We start from the raw sequence: 26,031 nt of genomic DNA on the forward strand, positions 1-26,031 counted from the left end.
AACTTTTTGATATTATCGTTAATATCATGATGTAATACTTATCGAAATATATACCATATCCGAAGCAGAGGGCACGCCGTTACATTTAGGGTGTCCTAATCGTTGATTGAAATAGACCGAAAATCGAATTGGACGAAAAGTCGTATTTGACGCAAAATCGTGCATTTTGATCTTGAAAAAGTACGCAATTTCTCAACTTTTTGATATTATAGTTAATATCATGATGTAATACCTATCCAGATATATACTATATCCGAAGCAGAGGGCACGCCGTTACATTTAGGGTGTCCTAATCGTTGATTGAAATAGACCGAAAATCGAATTGGACGAAAAGTCGTATTTGACGCAAAATCGTGCATTTTGATCTTGAAAAAGTACGCAATTTCTCAATTTTTTGATATTATCGTTAATATCATGATGTAATACTTATCGAAATATATACCATATCCGAAGCAGAGGGCACGCCGTTACATTTTGGGTGTTTTAATCGTTGATTGAAATAGACCGAAAATCGAATTGGACGAAAAGTCGTAATTGACGCAAAATCGTGCATTTTGATCTTGAAAAAGTACGCAATTTCTCAACTTTTTGATATTATCGTTAATATCATGATGTAATACCTATCCAGATATATACCATATCCGAAGCAGAGGGCACGCCGTTACATTTTGGGTGTTTTAATCGTTGATTGAAATAGACCGAAAATCGAATTGGACGAAAAGTCGTAATTGACGCAAAATCGTGCATTTTGATCTTGAAAAAGTACGCAATTTCTCAATTTTTTGATATTATCGTTAATATCATGATGTAATACTTATCGAAATATATACCATATCCGAAGCAGAGGGCACGCCGTTACATTTTGGGTGTTTTAATCGTTGATTGAAATAGACCGAAAATCGAATTGTACGAAAAGTCGTATTTGACGCAAAATCGTGCATTTTGATCTTGAAAAAGTACACAATTTCTCAACTTTTTGATATTATCGTTAATATCATGATGTAATACCTATCCAGATATATACCATATCCGAAGCAGAGGGCACGCCGTTACATTTTGGGTGTTTTAATCGTTGATTGAAATAGACCGAAAATCGAATTGGACGAAAAGTCGTAATTGACGCAAAATCGTGCATTTTGATCTTGAAAAAGTACGCAATTTCTCAACTTTTTGATATTATCGTTAATATCATGATGTAATACTTATCGAAATATATACCATATCCGAAGCAGAGGGCACGCCGTTACATTTTGGGTGTTTTAATCGTTGATTGAAATAGACCAAAAATCGAATTGGACGAAAAGTCGTATTTGACGCAAAATCGTGCATTTTGATCTTAAAAAAGTACACAATTTCTCAACTTTTTGATATTATCGCTAATATCATGATGTAATACCTATCCAGATATATACCATATCCGAAGCAGAGGGCACGCCGTTACATTTTGGGTGTTTTAATCGTTGATTGAAATAGACCGAAAATCGAATTGTACGAAAAGTCGTATTTGACGCAAAATCGTGCATTTTGATCTTGAAAAAGTACACAATTTCTCAACTTTTTGATATTATCGTTAATATCATGATGTAATACCTATCCAGATATATACCATATCCGAAGCAGAGGGCACGCCGTTACATTTAGGGTGTCCTAATCGTTGATTGAAATAGACCGAAAATCGAATTGGACGAAAAGTCGTATTTGACGCAAAATCATGCATTTTGATCCTCAAAAAGTACACAATTTCTCAACTTTTTGATATTATCGTTAATATCATGATGTAATACGTATCGAAATATATACCATATCCGAAGCAGAGGGCACGCCGTTACATTTTGGGTGTTTTAATCGTTGATTGAAATAGACCGAAAATCGAATTGGACGAAAAGTCGTAATTGACGCAAAATCGTACATTTTGATCTTGAAAAAGTACGCAATTTCTCAACTTTTTGATATTATCGTTAATATCATGATGTAATACTTATCGAAATATATACCATATCCGAAGCAGAGGGCACGCCGTTACATTTAGGGTGTCCTAATCGTTGATTGAAATAGACCGAAAATCGAATGGGACGAAAAGTCGTATTTGACGCAAAATCGTGCATTTTGATCTTGAAAAAGTACACAATTTCTCAACTTTTTGATATTATCGTTAATATCATGATGTAATACCTATCCAGATATATACCATATCCGAAGCAGAGGGCACGCCGTTACATTTAGGGTGTCCTAATCGTTGATTGAAATAGACCGAAAATCGAATTGGACGAAAAGTCGTATTTGACGCAAAATCATGCATTTTGATCCTCAAAAAGTACACAATTTCTCAACTTTTTGATATTATCGTTAATATCATGATGTAATACGTATCGAAATATATACCATATCCGAAGCAGAGGGCACGCCGTTACATTTTGGGTGTTTTAATCGTTGATTGAAATAGACCGAAAATCGAATTGGACGAAAAGTCGTAATTTAAGCAAAATCGTGCATTTTGATCTTGAAAAAGTACGCAATTTCTCAACTTTTTGATATTATCGTTAATATCATGATGTAATACTTATCGAAATATATACCATATCCGAAGCAGAGGGCACGCCGTTACATTTTGGGTGTCCTAATCGTTGATTGAAATAGACCGAAAATCGAATTGGACGAAAAGTCGTATTTGACGCAAAATCGTGCATTTTGATCTTGAAAAAGTACGCAATTTCTCAACTTTTTGATATTATCGTTAATATCATGATGTAATACTTATCGAAATATATAACATATCCGAAGCAGAGGGCACGCCGTTACATTTTGGGCGTTCTAATTGTCGATTGAAACTGCCCAAAAATCGAATTGGACGAAAAGTCGCATTTAACGCAAAATCATGCATTTTGATCATAAAAAAGTACGCAATTTCCCAACTTTTTGATATTGTCATTAACATCATGATTTAATACTTATCCCAATATGTAACACATCCGAAGCAGAGGGCACGCCGTTACAATTCGGGTGTCCTAATTGTCGATTGAAACTATAAAATCGTGCGTTTTGATCTTCAAAAAGTAGGCTACGTAAAACCATACGATGAAATAGTTTTGCGAATATATAAAATGTCCGAAGCAGAAGCAACGCTATTGCATTTTTTTGTTTTTATTGTTTATTGAATAACTTATAAATTGCGGCATTACAGTCGACCTATACCAAACACGAACATGACGTTGATCGCAATAATCGTAATCATTTATATTCTGATGTGCTCAAGACACATAGTGTGTAATGCGATGTAGTTAACCGGCAAGAAGGTGTTGCATTTACCTATTATGGTATTTTAATCAAACAACGACTAAAGCCAATTGGCCGATGTAACAGTGTGGGATAGGCTGTCTTCGTTAAACGTTATTATTTGTTTTTTTTTCTGCTCGATATCACATATAATCTTTTGTGGAATCTTTCTTCGGGCGTCTTGACGCCGTAAGAAACAGTCAAACATGGGGGTAGGAACACAAATTAACCTCTGATGCTTCGGCTACAGGCGAGAATCGAAATAGATCCGCCTGCGTAGATTACGTAACGGCTGAAAATTTAGATGCCATAAGTACTACCTGGCGGTTGTAAAATGAAGCACTCCTTCCAAGTTTCGATGACATATTGTATTGATCATACCGTTTGCGCCATTTATTGATAAAACTCGTGTGTTTCAGTTCGTTTGCACTCCAAATCTGTCGCGAAAGTGTTTTTCCGGTTATAATATTTGATCTTAGCTCAAGTGAATCATTCCGACAACTATGACTCAGCGATTTCGGAAATATGACGTAAGCATTTTCTGGCAGAATCACAGTGGTAAATAGTGGGCTTAGTTGACTTTGTTTCGCATTATAAATAGAATGAATGAATGAGTGAGTGGTGATTTTATTATCACCTACGTTTTTGGCTTGTTTGACTGATATCTCACGTTCATCTAAACTTAGGAATTAATAGCATATAACGCTTTTGCAGAATGAGATATTGTACCAGCATGATTAGCGTTTATTTTTATTATCATTAGACTAAGTTTCGACTCCTTCGTATAGTTCGTACTTCCTGTATCTCTTCACTGTGTATTGTCGCATTGTTTAGGTGATTAAAGCTGATCAAAATAGTGAAAAATTGAATGAGTAGCTGAATGAATGTATGCCCGATGCTACTATAGGCATTTTATCCCAACATGTCATACGGTAATCATTCATAATAATGTCTGATGAGTTGTTATTTTGGTCTCTCCTTTTACATAACGCCAATTTCAATGAAGCATGCTATACTTTTGTGACTTTGAAACACGTTATATTTTTCATGATAATTGATATCCCAGCGATGTATACTTGGTATTGAAACTAGTGAATATGGTATGCTGGTTTTTCCATAGCCTATCATTTGGACACAGTCTGTGGGATATCGTACTGTGAAGTCACTGAAGTGTGATCCTATGTCAGCTAGATTTTGATAAACTTCAGTTTGCAAAAACCAATAAATATGGGATTTGATCATGTATTTTCTAATAAGGAGTAAGCACCAGACCATGCACTGAATTATTGGATTGTTAACAATCCGTGTTTAGGTTGCTCATACAATTACAGTTGATGTTAAAGGTGTCTTTGTATACTGTGGAGCTGGAATTTTTACAAGTAATCGTGGGTTGGAATCCAATCTTAAAGAAATCAGAGAGCATTGGCCCCCACATAATATTATGAACAGCAAAGCTCAACCCTCAATGATACAACATCTACTGTCTTGGTATTTTTATTTTCCATTTATTGTGGTAATGACATGGCATGCTGCCATACTAGTATCAATTTTGCTCCGCATATATAGTAGGCCTACTGACCCAGTGGTTCTCAACCTCTTTAGCTCAGCAAATCTTGTGTGCCAGTGGATTTTCGAAAACCTAAATCAATCCGAGTACGAGTAGTATAGGCTAATTTTCCTCTACTGCTCAAACAAGTAACTTGTCCCATATAATTTGACTTAAAACTAATTATAACCTACTTAAAACAGTTGGGCATAACACTTGCCATGATGTAACATATATAATGAAAACCGAAGTACATTATCTCACAAGGCACAATGTTATATATCACATAGGCTAACCGGCAAAGTTCAAAATCAGTTTAAGTCTAATATTTTATTTTTCAATATACAAGTCTTCACCCTCTTGCATTTTTTGTATTGAGATTTAAAATTGTAATGTATTCGAAATGGACCGGAACCTAATCTCTGTATCTCTGATCTGAACTTTGAACTATGATAATGACGTGTCACCATTAGACTATACTTCCACTATCCGAAAGTACCTAGTTTTAAATTTTTTATTTGTATTGTGATGGGTTTGCATTACTTTTGATATTGAATTCGTCATAGAAACCGGTCGATAGAGCTTGCAATTTCAATTACAATGATGATACCTTGTTATAACCTACAGTACAGAGTACTTTTCACATCTTCACTTCTTTCAAAGACAGGCAGTCGAAAACAACTGCTTAAACTATACGTGTTTGTAATTACTTGAATGACTTATTTATAGCTGCATTTTAGGATATAATTGATTAGTTGGCTATATATTGATATTGAAATGACCCCGAATATTTTCGGCTGACACTCGCCAGGGGTAATCGTCAGCAACTTGTAGAGAATTGGAAAAAACACTGTATATATATCAACAATCGTATCACAAAATATAACATCACTGGCATGAAATTTTGAATAATCGGGGCGGTGAGAGCGCTTTGAGCTTGGCCTCTTGAAATTTTAGGATATATTTTGCGATTTACTGTTGCATTTCACGGTATATTTTGCAGGTGTTTGGAATGTAACAATTGCTTGTGTGAATGTGTAATGTCTTTTCCAGGATAATAGGTTTACTAGTTTCATGAATGGATTAACTATAACTTTGGACTGAATTCCTAAATTCCCACCATGTCTCATCCTGAGTTTTGGAGAGGCTGTGTCGGTTGGTTGGTGTCCATTGGGGCACTGCCGCGTAACCATAAGACATGCCACGGCGATGCTGAAATATTCGATTTGGCGCAAACGTTGCGTGATGGAGTGGTACTGTGCAATACGCTGAATATTATTTATCCGGGAATCGTTGACGAGTCCAGAATCAACCACAGAGCTCACATGTCAGAGGTGAGTGATATTTAATACGAATTGGACAATACCAATGTGTATTGCCGTTAGTTGTACATCAGATTTACAGCACGCAGTGATATTATGACATCAATTTTCCTGTAGAGTTCTAGCTGTGCCGATCAAGCATCATGGTGTTGTATTGTAATTGGGAAGTGTGATAAAAGATGCATTTGAATCAACTGTTCTTTATGGTATTTTTTTCTATTACCTCGCATGCCAGCTGGAGTAACATTTCACATATTTTTTTCAGTTCCTGTGTATGCAGAACATCAGAGTGGTCATCTACACACTTCAAACATATTTTCGGATGGCAGCTAATGAACTCTTCACAGCCGAAGATCTTTACCAGATGAAAAATTTCGCCCAGGTTTGTTGTTTCACATTCCTTAAATTCTTTAAAAGTGAAAATATTTTTTATTTCCCATAGATCCGTGTTAGCTAGCTAATCTATCGACCTGTGTTTACAAATTGTTTTAAAATGTGTACATTTATAGTAGGAGGAGTGATATTATTATATATCCCGTTAGATTTCCATATTCTTCTCAATGGTTGTATGCTGTTAGACGAAGAAACGCATACGATACAACATACAATACTTGAGAATATCCTGGTGCCCCTTTTTGGCACCTTTTAACTAGACCAAGAACGATTTTAACAGATTATTGTAGCCAACTCGTGTCATAACTTGTGATTACAGTTATCAAAAAAATAAAAGGCCTTTTCGCCAGTGGTTGGTGGTTAATGGTGATATTACTCATCTCGTACTTGTTGGTCAGTTGCTATGTAATTTCTTATTCAACCTGATTGAGCCGTGACAGATTCGGTGTATAGTGACCTGCACTAATCAAGCATCAGCGAGATAGCATGCTGGTAGGAAAGCGGTTCTTAAACTTTTGGCTACTGCCCCCCCAGGAAGCCATTTTGATCTTCAAATGGGGGAGTGATGATTCCGAGAGTGAGAGCTCATCTCCTACCAGTAGACATAGTCATTTGGCACAATTCAAACCCGAAATATTTTCCAAAAGCGAGCAGGGCCCCTCGTCAGGCCAAATTCTTGTTTGTAGAACTGATGTCAACGGCTTCCCTGCTCATGAGTATTGCATCAACTGGAAAGATTGTGGTGTTATCTTAATTTCCTAACTAAGGTTATCCATGGTGAAAACACTCCAATGGTACAGTTACTCCCTTCAAAATTTGCAGTCTGTTGGTTTGATATTGAGATAATAAACAATGTACCACAATTGCATTGGTTTCACTTGAATCGTATAGACCCACTACTGAATATATCTAGATAAAATGCTGTGTGGTGCAAAGTGAGATGCGCTGAGCTTGTGTAAACTTTGATAGTCTTTAATAAGAGATGATTGCCCGATATACAGAAGCAGTTAAATTTAATATCTTCCCCCTTTTCACTTCGTAATATATATCCGTTATCCATTCATGGTTTCTACGTATGGTCTCTCATTTGCTAGGCTTGGCGTCAAAATTGACCTGTATAGTAATTACTGCATTTGATTTGTCGACTGGGCAATGACTGAATTGCACATTCTAAACCTTTTTTGTAAGCAAGTTTGACTCTTGGAGCATTTACCCGTTTTTTTATTCCAGTTGATTCATGTCACAATGTAGTTTACATCTCAGAAGAGTGTTTTTATGGAAACTAATGTCATTTTGATACCTGTCATCGTATTTTCTTTGCAGTCTGCAAGAAATTGGCATCTTGGGAATTTTGATTTTTATCATTTTCAGGTACTCCGTACTCTTTCGATTCTTTCGTGTACACCAGAAATAGCAAAACATGTCAGGTAAGCTTACCCTTTGTTTTGTTTTCAAATGTTTACTGAATTTTGAATAGTTTAGGGTTTGCTGTGAAGCTATTTCGAAGTTACAGAAGTCATGCGATATATAGTAGCTTAGGAATCTCTTTTGGTCTCCTATGATGCAATGCAGTCTTCAACATGAGCGAACACTTTCGTACAAAATATCATGCCATTGTGGCGTTCACTTCAGCCAATGATTTCCATATCAGATGTGCTGATCTTGCAACTATTGACGTAAACTTTTTGATTTTAATTATATATTTACAATGATAGTTATATCAATTTCAGTAGACCAATTTGTAGTTCTGATTGTTGTAATGGTGATGTATTGGAAGAGATAACCTTTTTGTTTGCAACTTAATGCAAAAAGCAAACTGGTCTGTTTGCATTAGCTTACTGTTTTGGAATCAATTGCATGATATATCTGTATAAATCTACTGTACAACGGTATGGTACGTTATCAGCGTATTCCAGGCCGGCCATCGTGATCCTAATATAACTAAGATTACAACTACCGGTATGTGGTTCTGCACTGCTTTAGAGAGATAATGCTAATCAATATTGGATTTTAAATCTGTGTAAATAATGTTTGTTACGAGAAGCATTTGATGCTGTGACAAAAATATATGTACACGAATGAACGTTGGGGCGTGAGCATTGCACGGGAATAATTCTGCCATTAGAGAGAATCCACTTGCGCTTTTACGATTGTATAGCCGGCAACCTCAAATATTTGATATTGTAACAATGCTTTCCTTCGCCACGTTGCCTTTCGCAAGGCGCAAGATGATTATGCATACGTTCTTGTGAAAGGCTACTCGCAACGCTATGTAGCGTATATTGAGTGACTTAACATGTGCGATGAACATTGTGCGCTCTCCGCCATTGAGGAAGTCAATCACAATGATTCATCTCGAGATGGTATCATCAGCATACTCTGACATAAAGTGTGACAATATACTGTGACATAATGTGGTCCACTCAGCTTTTTCGCTTCCTTGAAGATTGTCTGCACTTAACCCACGTAACCCATAGTTTATATATATACCTGTAAACTTTGCGAATTGTTTCATAGTGACTTTGTAATGAAAGCATGTACTAGCACTAATGACTAGACTAATGACCATTGTATCACTTCACAATTGTGAATGGGTGCAGCTGATTTTATTTATCCGCATTGGCATTGCCGTACATGATGATTATGTAACTTCACTCATATTGGGCCCATGGCCTATCTGCTGTTGGTATTTCACTAATGCCATTTCTGCTCGCAGTGCTGTGATAACACTCACACACCCACACCTGTGTAATTGGGTTACAAGGAAAGATTGTTGATTCCCCGCACTTGAATGTTCATATCCCAACAGTTGGTGAACATGTGAACTAAATCTGTGTTCAAGGCTTTGAGGTGCGAGCTATTTTTAATGAATGTGGATAACTTGGGTTTAATTATGTCCATTGTCAGCTTACGAGGCTGGGAGTGATTCTGGGCACGTGTCTTCAATGTATATTAATATAACTGATTTGTTATGATACTCTGTCAAATAGTAATAATTCCAATGCAATGTTACAGAATTGAAATTGCATTTCCGTAAAATGTTGATTAGGCCTTATCGCCTGAAATTTATGACCAGTTGGACTTATTCACAAACTACACACATCCCACCTCTTTTTACCTTGAACAACTCGAACAACTTGATACAGTTATCATGGAATTAGCCGTGTTGAAAATCGGCACTTTTGGCATTAGAAACGTTACAACTATTGTTATTATTGATATGAAAGCGTTTTCATCAATATTGTATTACTGAATTTGAAAATTAATGTTTCATATTCACTGAATATTATGAGCGTGAATTGTGATATACAGCACCTGGGGAATTCGGCCTTGTGTATGGATGTGTAAATGTATTTGTGTTAGGGGTTAGGTTATTTAGTTTTAGGACAGAGATAATATATAGGATTGATCAAAGAATGGATTATCTTGTTTATCAGGATTTCATAACTAAGGATTAAGAAAACCGCTTAAACGCTGAGCACAAAGTTGATCGAGTTACGAGTTTAATCTCATGATTTAGCAAACCTGGACGCACCGGACACTGCGTAAAATCCATACACAGAAGTATTTCCTAACAGAACTATGACGATTGACACATAGTTATGGCTTCGCTCAATAATCGGGCAATCCACGAATTATGCACGCTCCATTGCAGAGAAATATATCTTGTCTATATTCCAATGATTGTTACGTCGCTATGCCATACTAATTGGACATCGCTTTCAATTCACAGTCACAGTATCTTTTATCAGCAGCCAGACGTTTCATTCAATAACCTGAGCCAGTGACTTTTTTCGCACTTCGATGCGACAGATAACATCACACACACCACTTACTTGATTGATAACAATGTGTAATCATTACGCATAACCTTAACCAACTGTATGCGTCCAGATTAACAGTTTTTAATCAGATAATTAGCGTTCTCCGGGATCAGCTAACTTAATGATCCCTGCCCAATATGCTTCACGATTAGCGGTTTTTAATCACGCGATTAGCATTCTCCAGAATCAGTTAACTCTTAGAGAAGGGCTCGGTTAGGATTAGGGTCAGCAAGTGGCAAATTCACTGGAAACTATTGCTAACTATGTTGTACACAGTTTAAAATGCACATGAACGCTACTAATACGCTGGTTTAGAAAATGCCTTACCCATTGAAATTTGGTCTTTTTTTATCTTAGACCATTTGAAGAACACCGCCGTAGTTCGCAACACAGAAACAGTGTCGACGAAGAGGATGTGTATGGAAATTTAGCGGATTTAGCAACGTAAGCAGCGCAACGTGAATCCATTCTTTCGATATCCTGTTTCTGACACGGCATTTGTATTGTTAAAGTGAACGCTCTCTTGCTGACGAGGAAGGGGACCTGTATGATTCTGTATCAGAAGATAAAGAGGAGGGAATATACGGCAGTTTAATCGCGACAAAACCCACCCCAGCTAAGGTGCATTCTTTATTAAATGACAATATTATTATTTATGTCAACACTGGCATTTGGAATTTGCTCACGATTACATGACACATCATTGAATTTGAGACAGCCGCTACTCAGCGCGATGCTGTTATTGAAAGTGCAACCAAATGCCCCGATTCCAGAGTGCTCTAGCTGTGTTTACAGAGGCATTGAGAGTTCAAAACGGCTGTTGCGACATTTTGCAATTCCTGATGATGCTTGAATCCCCTAGTTTGTTTTTATTGTCAAGCAATCCATTGCATTCTTTGGGTGGTTTTCAACTTTTTTGTTTATCCACGGTATGTGCGAGGGAGCACTAAAAGCTGATTTCATGTATTATACTCAATCATGTATTGTATGTATTATACTCAGTTACCCAATGTAATTTCAGCATGAAAGACCTGGTCCTCATCTAGAATACCTTGTTTTAGCTCATATCAATGTGGATGGTAATATGAAGTAGGCTAGCTTACCGCGTCACGTTTGAAACTAGAATACAAGCTGTACTCCTATATTTCTGTAGCTGTTTTTAATCTTTGATTATCAAGCATTTGTAGAATGTTATGAATAGGCACACCAGTATCGATTTTGCAAAATATCAAAGTCTACTTTGAATGCTTCGTTGCACTCAATAATCGCGTACACTGATTCGTATTCGTGTAAAATGTATTATTCCTCACATTGACGATCAGGGGTGTGCTATTTCTCAAATACAAGACAAATCTTCGTATTACGTAAGTCCGAATAAGACAATAATCTTGACTAGAGTAGTGAAAACATTTAGATCAATAACAAGTGCCCAATTTATACTGTGAATGGTTCCAATTGAACACCGTAATAACAGTTGAATTGTTCGATTAATTACTGGAATGATATAGCATTATCAAGGCTTCTCACCCTGGCCTGTATTCAAACTTGCCAGATACATGATGCTAAACTTGCTTAAGGTAATCAGTGGAAGTTGTTGCTGATATAATTCTCCTCGCCTCTGCAGTAGGGTTGCTCAAAAATATTTTTTGAAGATTTTCGCAGCTGTTAGCTAAAACTGTTTAAGATTTTGAATTTTTTTCCAAATTTCACTGTAGACCAGTAGACCAATAAAACGATGCGCAGCGGATTTGGCTCGATTCCGATTGATTGATGCGAAGTTATTGAAGTTAAAAATCTACGATTTGAAAAAATTGTATTTAATGTGAGTAGGCCTAATCCAAGAACTATTAATGAAAAACTCAAATAACTTGACTTTTACGAGTCAAAATTGAGTCAGATTTGTTTTCATCGTTCTTGTTGACAATTTACCAATTTCATGCGTCAGCCGGTAAAATTTGAAAAAAAAATATTCAAAATTTCAGAACTCTCATGGCTTCACTTCTACTCGTTGGAACGGAGCCAAATTTAGTGGGAAATTTTACTCAACCTAACAAAATATGAAAAAAGTAATTTTGAATTGCATTGTACCAATCCCTGAGTTTTATTTCAGCTCGACAAGAGGGGTTACTGCTTTCAAGAGATCGTGGAAACTGAAGGCAATTACGTGTCGCACCTCCAGATGATCATCGAGGAATACATGAACCCGCTGAGAAATCTCGTTGGAGAACCGGCCTTGCGGAAAATTTTTATAAACACCGAGGTGATTGCAGAAACCGTTTTATCGTTGTTTAGCAGAGTATAAAAAATATGAATTGGTAGCTGTGTTGGTGTTGATTATCACGATAGAGAATAACTTCCTTGTGTTTAGTTCTGTGTTAGACACTTACAGGCTGATTTTGATGTCGGAAGTTATTAGATCATCGTAAGATACATTGTGAGACTGACGTATCCTCATGTTATGTCTATGAGCTTGATGGACTCGGTATTCTTTGCACGGTTGTAGCCTAGTCGCAAGGTCTCGAGTCACAATTCTACTTTTACTTTTGACGAAATACCAATAATGTGGTAGCTTACTATTCCGAGTCTCGAGTGCAAATACTATGTCTTAGTTATATACTAAAATTTCCAAATTGAACATATGTGTTCGAAATATTAATTTTTTTCCAAGTCCCCTTCGAATTGCCCATTCCCATCCTCAGGTTTGAGATGCGACAGTATATTTTCGATCACCCTCACAGTAAAGCTATCACTTGAAACTTATTCTTGTGAAAATTTGTTTTGCGTCGTTTTTGTAGACAACTTGATAATTTCATGGGGTTAAGAGTAAAATTTGAAAAAAATTGATTTGATAATAAATTCAAAAATTTCAATTGGCTCTGCGTCGGCTTCTGCTTGTTGTCATTGAGCCGAATTTGGTGTAAAGCGTTTTTTACGCAACCTAGCTATGTTATCAGTGAATCTCTTGAAACCGGGAAAAACGAACAACCCTTGGTGCATTGGCGAAGTGACAAGTACATTTCTTGACAGTTTTCGGCTGGATTCAGGGTGTCCCAGTGATAATTGCGGTTATATCTTTTCACACAGGCTCTATACCCGATCCACAAAAACTTCAACGGTGACTTAGTCAAGTTGAAGCAGAGTGTACCAACGGCGCGTGTGGGCGAAGTCTTCTTGCGACATCAGGTAAGTTCATGGAATATTGTACGCGTGGAATACCAACTGTAGAGCTGCTCGTAGATCGTGCACACTGCACTATTTGGTCATTGTGCAATTCGATATCCTTAGCTAACCAGATATGGCAATAGTCATCATTATTGCTAGATTGTAGCCTTACAGTAGTCGAAAATGCATGTCTCGGCATAATATAAATCGTAGGATTACAAAACAACTTTATTTTATCCGTGTGTGCTGGCGTGAATTGGGTGTATATATTCTGCGGGTCGTAATGTGTCAATAGATTGTCAAATTTGAGATTTTGTGCAACAAACTATATTGTTGAATGGTATAGTCATATTGAAATGAACCTGATTATTTTCAACTGACACTCATCAGGGGTAATCGTTAGCAACTAGTAGAGAATTGGAAAGAACATTCTTATCAACAATCTTATCACAAAATATGGCATCACCGGCATGAAAATTCGAACAATCGGGGGGGGGGGCCTTCTGTAGGCACAAAGTTGGCATATCTTGGTCAAAAAAATAGCTGCTGACAATCACCCCTGACCCTGACGAGAATCAGCCGGAAATATGTGGGTTCATTTCAATATGAATCTACTACACATTTTTATATTGAATTTCTGCACCTCCAGGAAGCTCTTTATCACGATATTGTGATGTCCGCAGACCTTGATGTTGCTGCAATAGTTTTGCATATCGTGTGGATGCTAATCAATCATAATTATAATCAATGTGAATACTTCGACAATTCTACAATTGATTAATATATTCATTATGAAATAAACTCGAATATTTTCGGCTGACATTCGTGAGGGTTGATCGTCAGCATCTAGTATGGAGTGTTCTGTAGGCTACCTCCAAGTGTCTTTGCAAGTACACACATCTGCGTTGGCCTTCTTATTTCATTTTAAGGCAATAACTCCAAGATTCTCACTTGGTATATTGAAATAACTCAAAAATGGTTGAAGTTTAACTGGGTGTAGTCTGAACTCTGAAGCTCATAACTGAAGCTGTGCTCTTGACTTTGATGGAGTAGTAGTACTGTATTACTCGCAGATTGAGCAACATATAGAAGTCAATATACAAAGTTAATGATAGTAGTAAGGGTTTTTGTCGGGCCCAGCAGCATATGTGTACTGTACACTATGCACTCGTGGTATGCATATATACACAGTTGGTGTGCATATCATGATTCGGTGAATATGCCGCAAAACCATCGAGCAGAAAAAGATATAAAGTCCTATTCCTATTGAATGCCGGTCATTGAAACAAGTTGATGTTACTATATTGAAGCAATGTCCATTACTGGCATATTGTTCACTGTTGCATATCTAGTGGCAACTATATATCTCATGTGTATACTCTTGGTAATGTATACAGCACATGAAACTAAGGCATATTCTGTTCTTTTAGTTGTATTGTTCTCCTCTCCCTATTATTAGTTTTGCTGTATCATCTCCATCATCCACAGTCATCAAAGTTCTGAATCATGTTATTGGGTCAACTAGGATTCAGCTATTGTGGGTCAATTGGAGTGCGATGTTACACAGTTGAGTTGGTCTGCTGCCAGATATCCTTGATCACTCTCTACTCCGCACATAACAAATCGAAAAGTAGTCTATGACCCATTGCTGAAGATACTGGTTGCTGGTACAACTGCTCTTCATCTCAAACATAGGTTGCAGTAATGATACAATATTTGATTATGCCAATTTTAATTTTTAATGCCCTCAAAGATAACTTTTAAATCGATGCCCTACTACTATTAGCATTAGCACTGTATAAGTGTATATACTTGTCTCCACCTTTTTTACCCCTGGATTTATAGGTAAATAGAATTGTATTAGATATTAAAAATCGGATCCAACCCTAGATGGAGTTCTTTGAGTTTAACCTAAGTAGGTAAAAGTAAGTTTGAATTCGTGGAAGGAATATTTTTTGTGAATGAATAATCATTTAGATCACCAGTTTTTTACAGAATGGTGAGAGATTTGGGGATTGATATGATATATATCATGTGCAAATATGATAAATAATTTATTAATGCTCAGTATGAAGAATATGAGTGACGCAAAAGATATGTCTATTTCACGATACGTAGGCTAATTATTTATAGAGCTGTTTACTAGTGAATTATTATGAAAACATTTCTTCCTCAAAATCTAAAATGGAGATTGCTCACTCCCCCTAGGGTAAATATTGACTGAACTGTCTCTTCCGCGGATCAATATCAGATTTTGTGAGGATTTCACCTATATCTTTTAAACCTTTAATATAAACAGTGTGAGAGGTTCTCACACGCAAATCGCAGCAGACATTGACAGTCTGGTTAAGGGTGGGGCGTGATAGGCCGAAAAAATCTCGTTTTGACAGCATGCATAATGCATCTGCATTATCCGCTACTAACTGACTGTTATCAGACTGATGACTGAGACAAGTCTTTGTGAGGTCACGATAGTGTCGTATTCCTGGGGTATATAAGTTCGAAACCCCCTCCATCAGAATCCTATAACTAATGTCGAATATTGCTTGCTGATAATTGCTCATTCAGCAGTCCAGTATAATAGTTCTTGTTTTCTATATCTATAACAGTGGTTCTCAAACTTTTTTTGACATGCCCCCCTTGATGAGAGTGAAAAATCTCGCACCCCCCTTATCGTCAAATCAAAAATACTAAAAAGAGCTGAATGCTTGCAATCCCAACGCAATGTTTGGTGGTACAGAAGTTGGTATGGCTGTTTAGACACTTCTTAAATATGTAATTTTGAATATACACGGGGCAATAGATAGGAACTGGAGGTAAATTGCGCGGTGCGGCAAAAATTTCCAGGTAAATATTTTGTTGAAAACAATCATGTGCAACGGTAGCGCATAGATATTTTAGCTAATTTAGTGCTTAATACCTTCTATTTCCTTACTTGAGCTCAGCTCAAACGTACCTGGCCACAAGCTAAATCAAAAACCAATGGCACAGCTACACGCATTCAGCAGTTACACTTCGTTCAGGGACATCTTCTGATTAGTGAAAGGTTCGGTATCAGTCATTTATGATATATGTCCTTTAAAATCGTAATACAATTAGGATTATTGCCATTGTTGAAACTTGGAAGCTTCAGCACAAATTAAACTCATTCCGAGTTCAAGAAGCGTAATTTCTGTCATACCGCTTCACGCCTCCCCCGGTACCTATATTATAACATCACATCAAATTTTACACAGTAAATAATTTGCTGGAAAAAAATCCTCAAGTAAGGAATTTTGATTTCGTGCCGGGATGATATCATAAATCTTCAGTTGGAAAATCGTATGGCTCTCTGTGAATTACAGTGGAATATATAGGGCCAATATGGCTCTTCTTCAAACAAGGCTCCCGATTCCTGAACCCACTGATTCAACACTAAAAGAATGAAGGATTTGCCGACTTGCCTAGTTGTGTGTTATCAGGACGAATTCGTCATTTATGGAGAATACTGCAGCCGTCTTATCGAAGCCCAAGATCATCTGCGCGTTGTGTCGGAAAAACCAATGGTGCGAGAGAAAATTGAGGTGAGCGCATTTGTCGTTAGTTCGCTACTGCTGTATTCTCTGATTCTGCGACGAAACGACTGGTCAAATATTCTTTGAGTTGAGCAATGTGAAAAACTTCAATCTCCAAATACTTGCCATATGGATATATATGACTCGAGAATCAGACGGCCAAGACCGGCATTTCATTGTGATTTCTAAGAATAGTAAAGTAACCACACTATTGGAATTTCGTCTATTGGTACTGGTACTTTCCCCTGGCAATTCCCCCAGAATATTTTTTTTTAATTATAAGCACACACTCCTGACTACATCTGAAGATACACTTCACATTATGTCATGTCTACTGCCAATTTGAATTACATCATTCCCACTAATAATAAACTCAAATACAAGCTTTCAAATTATTCTTTACCGCAGCCTTGTGCCTTTTCGGGTAGGCCCAATAAGGATTTCACACATCTAAATTATAGTACAGAGTATAGACCGTCATTTTGAGTTTGTGATTTGAATCTTGACGACTTTTTCAGACTTGCCAGGAACAATCGCGTCGTAGCAAGTTCAAGTTGAGAGATTTATTGACGGTTCCGATGCAGCGCCTCCTCAAATATCATCTGCTAGTGAGAGTAAGTGCGTCTTTTTGTCGATAGTATTTCGTGCAAGTGCATTTATTATCATCTCAAACGTATTCGGTCTCGGTTTATTTTGGTTTCGGACACTGAATGTGGTTTGAAATTCTCAACAAATTTGGCACAATTCCAACCAGTAGAAGCGAAGTTATTGCAGTACAAAAATTTAGAATTTGAAAATAATATTTTCGGTGGCAAATTCTTTAATTATTTATTGTAAATCTACCCACTGTAGTTACCGTGATGTGAAATCTTAATTTTTCAATAACTTTGCTTGTACGGGTTGGAATTGAACCAAATTTGTTGTGCAGCGTTTTTCAGGCAACATAGCAATTTTTATCTAGTATCCAGTAAAATTTTTTAAAAATCATTATTTTTGAACATTCTTTGAACATTGCATTCTTGGTATTGGAATTAATTTCTGAAAGTCCCCAATGTAAGCTCGGGGAACGATACTTATGCTTCGAAACTTGTTTCACCTGTCTATTTGTTTTTCTGTGCTTTTATTTGTTTTGTTTCGTGTAAAACCCAGGTGAGGCTCACCTCGCCTTACGCGGCAAAATTCATTGTCCCATGCATCACATTGGCATACAGGCAGAGAGTAATATCCGGCTGCGATCTGTGTAGCCTGGTTATTTTCGTATGCAAGCATTCTAAATGCCGTTATGTGGATATACTCAGTAATGGATGCTTTTTCATTGAATCTGGCAGATAAACGTTAGCATATATGAATATTTAAGCTACACACGGCCGAGCGTTTATCACCGTTTATTACCTTAAATCAAATACTGGACAGAGCCTATACAAATAACGACTCCAGAATTTGATCTGCCCAATTTTAGATCGCAGCACCGGTAATGCGTTTAAAATGTGTGTATATGCGGCTGTACTCGGCACTTGATTATTTTTCATTAAATCTGATCGATAACCGTCGGTATTTATGAAGATTTAAGCTTGAAATTTTGCAAATATTTTTGTTTTCTGACGTATGAAGATGAAGATATGTACATCGTCCTATGTAACGTAATGCCCAGCAAAGACAAGGTACCGAGAGCAATTTTATTTTAGTATCCGCAAACAGACATGGGGCGATTGGGAATAGTGGTCTTAATCGATAACGATGATTACAGCATTTTCAAGTAATCGTAATCGCAATCAATTACATTCAAATAAAATCCGAAGTTATTTCATATACCTCATCGATTTCTTTGCGAAACAACAATTACTTTTTATTAGTACTGGGTCTATGATATATACTGAACATTCGCGAACACGTAAGAGGACATATCGTGACGTAACGAACAAATGACGTCACATTTCAATTGAAAATTGTTCTCTTGTGAGGCTTTTTCATCTCACAATTGTTACGTTATCATCTAATATATCTTCAAATATAAGTTCTATGAGCTTCTTGGAGGTACAGAACTTCAATAGGCCTATACATTTGAATATTACTTTCATGTTGAAATGAACTCGAATATTTTCGGCTGACACTCGTCAGGGGTAATCGTGAGCAACTAGTAGAGAATTGGAAAGAACATTGTATATAAACAATCGTATCACAAAATATGACGTCATCAGCATGAAATTCGAATAAGAGATAAGATTGTTGATATACACTGTTCTTTCCAATTCTCTACTAGTTGCTGACGATTACCCCTGACGAGTGTCAGCCGAAAGTATTTGGGTTTATTTCTACATAAAAATACGTTCCACGAAGCAAAATAAATGTAGTCGCGAGTAATCGTGATTACTTTTCCATGTAATCGTAATTGACTACTTCCAGATTTTACTGATTCAGAAGTAATAGCAATCGATTAAATTCATGTCCAGTCCACAAACAACGCACAATATCAATAGTTTGGGTTTGTGCTCCCAAGGTTGGTTGGTTGGACGGTAAATACAGCTGGGTATTGCTATAATCTCACAGTTGTTCATAAACAGCTGCATAGATCCTTACGGTTATGTTACAGCTATCAGCACCTTGACAAGTGCAACTTGAGAACCGACATGTCTGCAGCCGTTTCCTTTAGTTTCTGTCTGAGTCAATGCTCAGCCTTTCTATCACGATTGTGTTGCCGGCAAGTCAAGAAGTGTCCTTATTGCTTATCGTGCTGTGTAGCATGAGTCACATCAGACGTTCGCGGAACTTTGGTCTCTGTCTTGCAACGTGACTGTCTGTGTGCGCTAAATATGTACCTTTTATGCGACCGTGGAGAATATATCGCAAGTTCCACGTCACATTAAGGATAATTTGGTGTTTTTTCGAACGTACCTCTTTTATTGTACTTTGTGACAATGCTGTAAGTGGATCGAGGCTTCACAGAAATGTTTTTGCCACTGTTGTGTGTGGCTTTGTACTTTGTAAATTGTTGTACTGTTGTCTAGATTTCAACACGGCTGCAATGACTCGAGTCATGACTCGACTCGAGTCGTAATTTTTTGATGACTCGACTTGACTCAAATCATTTTCTTAAAAATGAAAAATGACTCGACTCAACTCGAGTCAATTTGTGTATTGACTCAACTTGTACTCGAGTCATTGCGCACGACTCTGACCAAGTCATATGACTCGAGACTGGGTCTACCAAGACAGTCATTTTTTCATTGTGATTTCGAAGAATGGTGAAGTTATCACAATATTGTTATTTCGTCTATTAGTACTTGAAAATGCTACCAAAACCCGTTAAAAGTGGGGAAAGTTGGTATATTATGAATGCGATGCTATATCGATATCACCGAGCAGAGCAGTAAAAAGTGGGTTTCACATGGCATTATCTCGGAACTGATCAATCAGCACAATGACTTGGAATCAGACTCGAGTCAAAACACTATGACTCGGACTCGACACTCTACTCCGTGATTTGGACTCGGACTTGACTCGGTGGTGAATTGAAAATGACTCGAGTCAAAACTGTAAAATTGACGTTGACTTGTGACTCGGAATCTCTTGACTTGGTTACCACCCTGGTTTTCGAGACTTCCACGTTGTGAGAAAATTTTGTGCCACTCGAGGCAAGTACAACAACAATTTTATTCAGATACAAGATTTTTTTTCGTGCCGGGCGTGAATGGCTACATGGTAAATCACATTTTGACGATGGATGAGGTATGTCATTCTGCAAAGTCCCGTCAAATAAGGCCTATTTGCTTGCTTGGAAACACGTTGAAAATCCATTAGTAATGATGCTCCGGTTTGCGACATCTTCAAAAACTAGGAAATTAGCCCGCGAGCAAATTTGAGTAAGAGACCCCTGCATTAACTCGTAGCGGAATGAAGAGGTATTAATTAAGTATTCGAAAAAGTTCTCTCTGAGAACTCCTTCCCCTCTTGAGGAATATTTTTTCGTGGCTATTGACGGTACCCGTTTTTAGGAGCTGCTTAAGCACACTCCCGATACTCATGCCGACAAACAAGATTTGGAAAAGGCTCTGGAGGGCGCTCAGGTAAGGACCTATTGTGGTGTGCTGCGTGCAAAAAAACACTGCACACCAAATTTTGCTCGTTTCCTATTGGTAGTTGTGAACGCGCAGGAGTTTGAAAATTTTGAATTTATCAGGAAAATATTGAGAAGTGAACTCACAAATTTCACTGCCAACCTCATGAAATTGTTGAGTTGCCTAAAAGAACGATGCTTCACAATTTTTGCTTGCTTCCAACCAGTAGAAGCGAATTTATTGCAGTTGAAACTTTTGGATACGCAAAAATAGCCTGGAAGGTGGGTAATCCCAGAATTACGAATGAAAAACTCAAATCACTTCGCTTCTACGGGTTGGAATTGCGTGAAATTTGTTTTGTATCGTTTTTTTTGTAGACAAGTCAACTATTGCATGGGGTCGAAAGTAAAACTTGGGATTTGAGAGCTAGCAATGGCCGCTAGAACATAAAATGTAACAGAACACCGGAACATCACGTCGAACCACAATTTTTATTTTCTAGGTTTTAGGGAATTAGATTTTTTTTAAATGCGCAACTGGAACTGCTCATGATCCAGTAGTTGATTGACTAACTAGTCTGGTCATTTCTCCAAGTGTGACCGCGATAGTTTGATTTAAAAGTCCTGAATGAGGCATGCATGTTTAAATTTTATGCTTTAACATTCAGGCTCTGGCGCAATACATCAACGAAGTGAAACGAGACAGCGAGGAACTGGTTAAAATCACTCAAGTGGAACAAAGTCTAGGAGATTACGACAAGGTTCGAATTGATTTTGTATGTTTTTCAGCAGGGCTGTAACCATGTCGCAAGGTTCCGGGTCACAAGTCACCTTGACTTTTATAGTTTTGACTCGAGTTTTTTCAATTCACCACCGAGTCAAGTCCGAGTCCAAGTCAGCGAGCAGGGGGCCGAGTCCGAGTATTGGTAATATGACTCACGTCCGAGTCCAAGTCATTGTGTTGACTGCTCAGTTTCCGGTTATAGTCTTGGTAAACCCACTTTTTATAGCTCTGTTTGATGATATCGATTGGTTCGCATTTATAATATACTAATTTTCCTCACTTATACCAGTTTCCGGTCGCATTTTCAAGTACCAGTGCCAATAGACGAAATCCCAATAGGATGGATACTTTACCATTGTTCGAAATTCCAATGAAATGTCGGTCTTGGCTGTCTGAGTCTCGAGTCATGTGCTACGGGGGGTGCTAAGTGCCGAATTCGCTTGTAATCAAATGAATTGCATTCCTTGTCGCAGTAAAGTCGCTTGGAATCTGCAATATTGGATTTGATATTACAGGGCATACCGCTTCGTACGTACGGAAGAGTTCGGTTTGACGGTGAGCTGAAAGTAAGGTACGGCGACGAGAAGGCAAGCTCCAGGAACGTTTTCCTTTTCGACCAAGCGCTTTTTATGACAAAATTGAAGGCAAGTTTACTCTGAAACCCCCATTCAGTGCGGCTATCCAGTGTTTTAAAAGGGGTCTCCCTAATTTTACACTTGCGGAGCTTGGCATGTGTTTCTCGATCCCCTAAAAGAGGTGATCAGTAGGGCAAGTTTTTGCAATATTTTTTACAGCTTCCTAAAGGGTGCCTTTATTTTGTGCTAGGAAACTTATGAAAATTATGGAAACTTATGAAAACTTATGAAACTTATGAAACTTATGAAAACTTATGAAACTTATGAAACTTATGAAAACTTATGAAACTTATGAAACTTATGAAAACTTTTGAAAACTTATGAAACTTATGAAAACTTATGAAACTTATGAAAACTTATGAAGCTTATGAAAACTTATGAAACTTATGAAACTTATGAAAACTTATGAAAACTTATGAAATTTATAGAAACTTATGAATCTTATGGGAAATTATGAAACTTATAAAACATGAGGTAAATTAATTCAGATTCGAAGTTTATTGTGAGACCATTGCCTCGGTATTCGATACCAAATTGGGATTTTTAAATCATGATTGCAATAATGGCAATCAAGATTTACATAGACCAGTGGTTGCCAAATCTTCAACCTCGCGGCACCCTCTGTAAATGGAAAATAGTCAGCGGCACCCTAGCATTATCGACCTTTTTTGGCTAGCAGCACACTGTAAACTACCGGAAGATTTGACAGCACCGATAGACACACGGAGGTGATCTCTGACGAAGCTATTTTACCTATTCGGTGACCGCGAATAGGCTTTGCCTTCTTGTACTATACTTAAAACCATGCGGTAACTAAGTGCCAGCACGCCTAATAAGAGAATGCTGGGGAGTGTTCTGATTGCAATATGAATTTATGAACTTGAACATCGACGACGCTTCATTTCTTGGTGGTAATTAGGAAGGCAATGAGGTTTTGAAAACCGCATTGTCTCACAGGCGCCAGTATGTCTGCGATCGATCAACGCATCGTACAAAACTGGATTAACCCTTCTCGGCACGCGATATGTCTGGTAAACCGAGTTCGCGTGGATATTGGTTGTCGGCATGACAGAAATAATATTTTTACAAATAAACTTCACATCGACACCGACGGATTATAATTTAGATCAGTGGTTCCCAAAATTTTCGGTGTCAGGGCCAAATTTAGAATTTCAGAGCACGGTCGGGGCCGCACGAATACCAGGGCAATTAAACGGACCCAAAATGTCATCAAAATATGATGATTGGTCGATGTGCGGTGATTCTATCTACAATTCTACATATAATTTTTAAAATTATAAAAAGTTTATCTAAATACTTGAGTGGCATTGACGTCGACTATTATTTCCAAAGATACCAATTCAGCGTCAATCAGCAAACGCGACTGTGTCGCAATCTTCATATGCTAAATTGCTAACGCGTGACCCAATTTGATTGCCGCGCGGGGAAAGTTCAAGATTGCGCAATGTGCACAATATCTCAGATGCGCTGGTAGACGTCTCATTGTTTTGATGTACTCTCTGTGCTGGTGACGTCATATTTTGTGTTACGATTGTTGATATACGCTGTTCTTTCGAATTCTCTACTAGTTGCTGACGATTACCCCTGACGAGTGTCAGCCGAAAATATTCGGGTTCATTTTAATATGAATATACTATTCAATTGTATATTGAAGTTCTGGACCTCAAAGAAGCTACTCTCTGTTCTTCACAACAGATTAAATAAAAATGCTAACTCTCCGGACGAAGCTTTAATTCTTCCACAATTACGAACAATGTTTATGTAAATTGCATTGTTAATTTAGGAGAATACCAGATACCCTGATTCCGACATAATTGTCTACTTAGAGCGAAATGCTGGTAATCTCTAATTTAATTCTGATATTTTTCAATACTTTACAATTTTGAATCTAATCTACTTCTGGTTTTCCAGAAAATAGTACTGAACTGTATAGTCCGGAACGAACCGAGGTTGTTGTACAGACATTTGCCATTCTCGTGCTTATAACAAAGAGCTCTGACTTAATTGTTATGAACTGAACTTATCTCAATTTCCACAACTGGTCGTGAAATTTATCCGAGTTATCCAACTTCACACTGACAACGCCCACGGTTTTCACTTGGCATTCGAAATAAATTTAAGCAAAGTAAAGGTGAATGAGTCCAGTATAATTCACGGTAATAAATTTTTTCTTTCCAGTCAGGTTTATAATATAGGATGGTTTCAACTAAATTTGATTGATTTTTTGGCTGGTATTCATTATGTCATTGCGATTGTTGCTTTGCAATGTTTTTTTTAATTCTCTACTAGCTACTGACGATTACCCCTGACGTGTTTCAGCCGAAAATAATCGGGTTCATTTCAATAGGAAGATATTCTTAAATTGTATATTGAACGGCTCTCCATCCAAGATCTCTTTATCTTCATAAGTTTCCATAAGTTTCTTAAATTTCATAAGTTTTCATAAGTTACATAAGTTTTCGTAAGTCTCATAAGTTTCCATAAGTCTCATAAGTTTTCATAAGTGTCATAAGTTTCATAAGTTTTCATAAGTTTCATTAGTTTTCATAAGTTTCATAAGTTTCATAAGTTTTCATAAGTTTCATAAGTTTCATAAGTTTTCATAAGTTTTCATAAGTTTCATAAGTTTTCATAAGTTTTCATAAGTTTCATAAGTTTCATAAGTTTCATAAGTTTTCATAAGTTTTCATAAGTTTCATAAGTTTCCATAATTTTCATAAGTTTCCTAGCACAAAATAAAGGCACCCTTCCTAAATACTCAGAAATTTATGTAGCATGATGTATTAAGATATTTGTAGGAATTTTCTATTAAAAAGAAACGTGTGGCTCTATTGTCTTGGAGTTGCATAACAAAGAGCTATGTGATGGATTAGCTACATCTCAATGATATCGCAACGGTTGACTTGCAAGCTACAAGCTCAACAACCCAACAACTTGACCTATGGCCATGCCCGCACAAACAGAAATAGGTTTAGTTTTGTTGAGATAGCTTGGTCAGTTAATGTGTGTGCTAATACGCTGCAGTGAAAAATGAAAAAATTTTGAATTTCAAAAAGTGGTCTTGTTATGTGGTGCCGAATATCAAATGAATAACTTCTGCCATAATTTTGGGTTCATGCACTCTCTAGTGGCTGTGTAATTTCACCAAATGAGCCGAAAATAGCTACTTTTGCCATACATTGATGACCTCTTACACTAGACAGCTAGTTTTGGGCTTAACAGTAGCAGAAGCAATATGTTCCAACTTTAATTTAAAAATGAACGGAAAAAATTCAAGCGATTTACTGATTTGTTGGAGAGCTTCTTGGAGGTACAGAACTTCAATATACAATTGAATAGTATATTCATATTGAAATGAACCCGAATATTTTCGGCTGACACTCGTCAGGGGTAATCGTCAGCAACTATTAGAGAAATCAAAAGAACATTGTATATATTTGTGTGCCTTGGAGTCGACTTTTAT

The 26,031-nt window shown here is 37.2% G+C and overlaps 1 protein-coding gene across 8 annotated transcripts in view; it reads left to right on the top strand.

Moving 5' to 3' along the window:
- The first annotated feature begins 5,845 nt into the window (after positions 1 to 5,845).
- The window catches only part of LOC145459441 (proto-oncogene vav-like), a 40,801-nt gene continuing 20,615 nt past the window's right edge, over positions 5,846 to 26,031 (top strand). For 5 of the 8 annotated variants that reach the window (XM_080338073.1, XM_080338077.1, XM_080338075.1 and 2 more), the window contains exons 1-12: positions 5,847 to 6,153; positions 6,407 to 6,523; positions 7,906 to 7,961; positions 10,716 to 10,802; positions 10,871 to 10,979; positions 12,469 to 12,618; positions 13,443 to 13,541; positions 16,982 to 17,083; positions 17,593 to 17,688; positions 21,067 to 21,138; positions 21,797 to 21,889; positions 22,428 to 22,556. In XM_080338073.1, the coding sequence (XP_080194199.1) occupies positions 5,941 to 6,153; positions 6,407 to 6,523; positions 7,906 to 7,961; positions 10,716 to 10,802; positions 10,871 to 10,979; positions 12,469 to 12,618; positions 13,443 to 13,541; positions 16,982 to 17,083; positions 17,593 to 17,688; positions 21,067 to 21,138; positions 21,797 to 21,889; positions 22,428 to 22,556 (1,323 nt within the window). In that variant the 5' untranslated portion in view covers positions 5,847 to 5,940. Of the gene's footprint in view, positions 6,154 to 6,406; positions 6,524 to 7,905; positions 7,962 to 10,715; positions 10,803 to 10,870; positions 10,980 to 12,468; positions 12,619 to 13,442; positions 13,542 to 16,981; positions 17,084 to 17,592; positions 17,689 to 21,066; positions 21,139 to 21,796; positions 21,890 to 22,427; positions 22,557 to 26,031 lie in introns of all 8 variants that reach the window. The other 3 variants (XM_080338076.1, XM_080338078.1, XR_013921418.1) reach the window with 2 other exon arrangements.

The sequence above is a fragment of the Botryllus schlosseri genome, chromosome 16 (assembly GCF_051294905.1).
Source record: "Botryllus schlosseri isolate E-star chromosome 16, Bs_hap1, whole genome shotgun sequence".
In the NCBI taxonomy this organism is placed as follows: domain Eukaryota; kingdom Metazoa; phylum Chordata; class Ascidiacea; order Stolidobranchia; family Styelidae; genus Botryllus; species Botryllus schlosseri.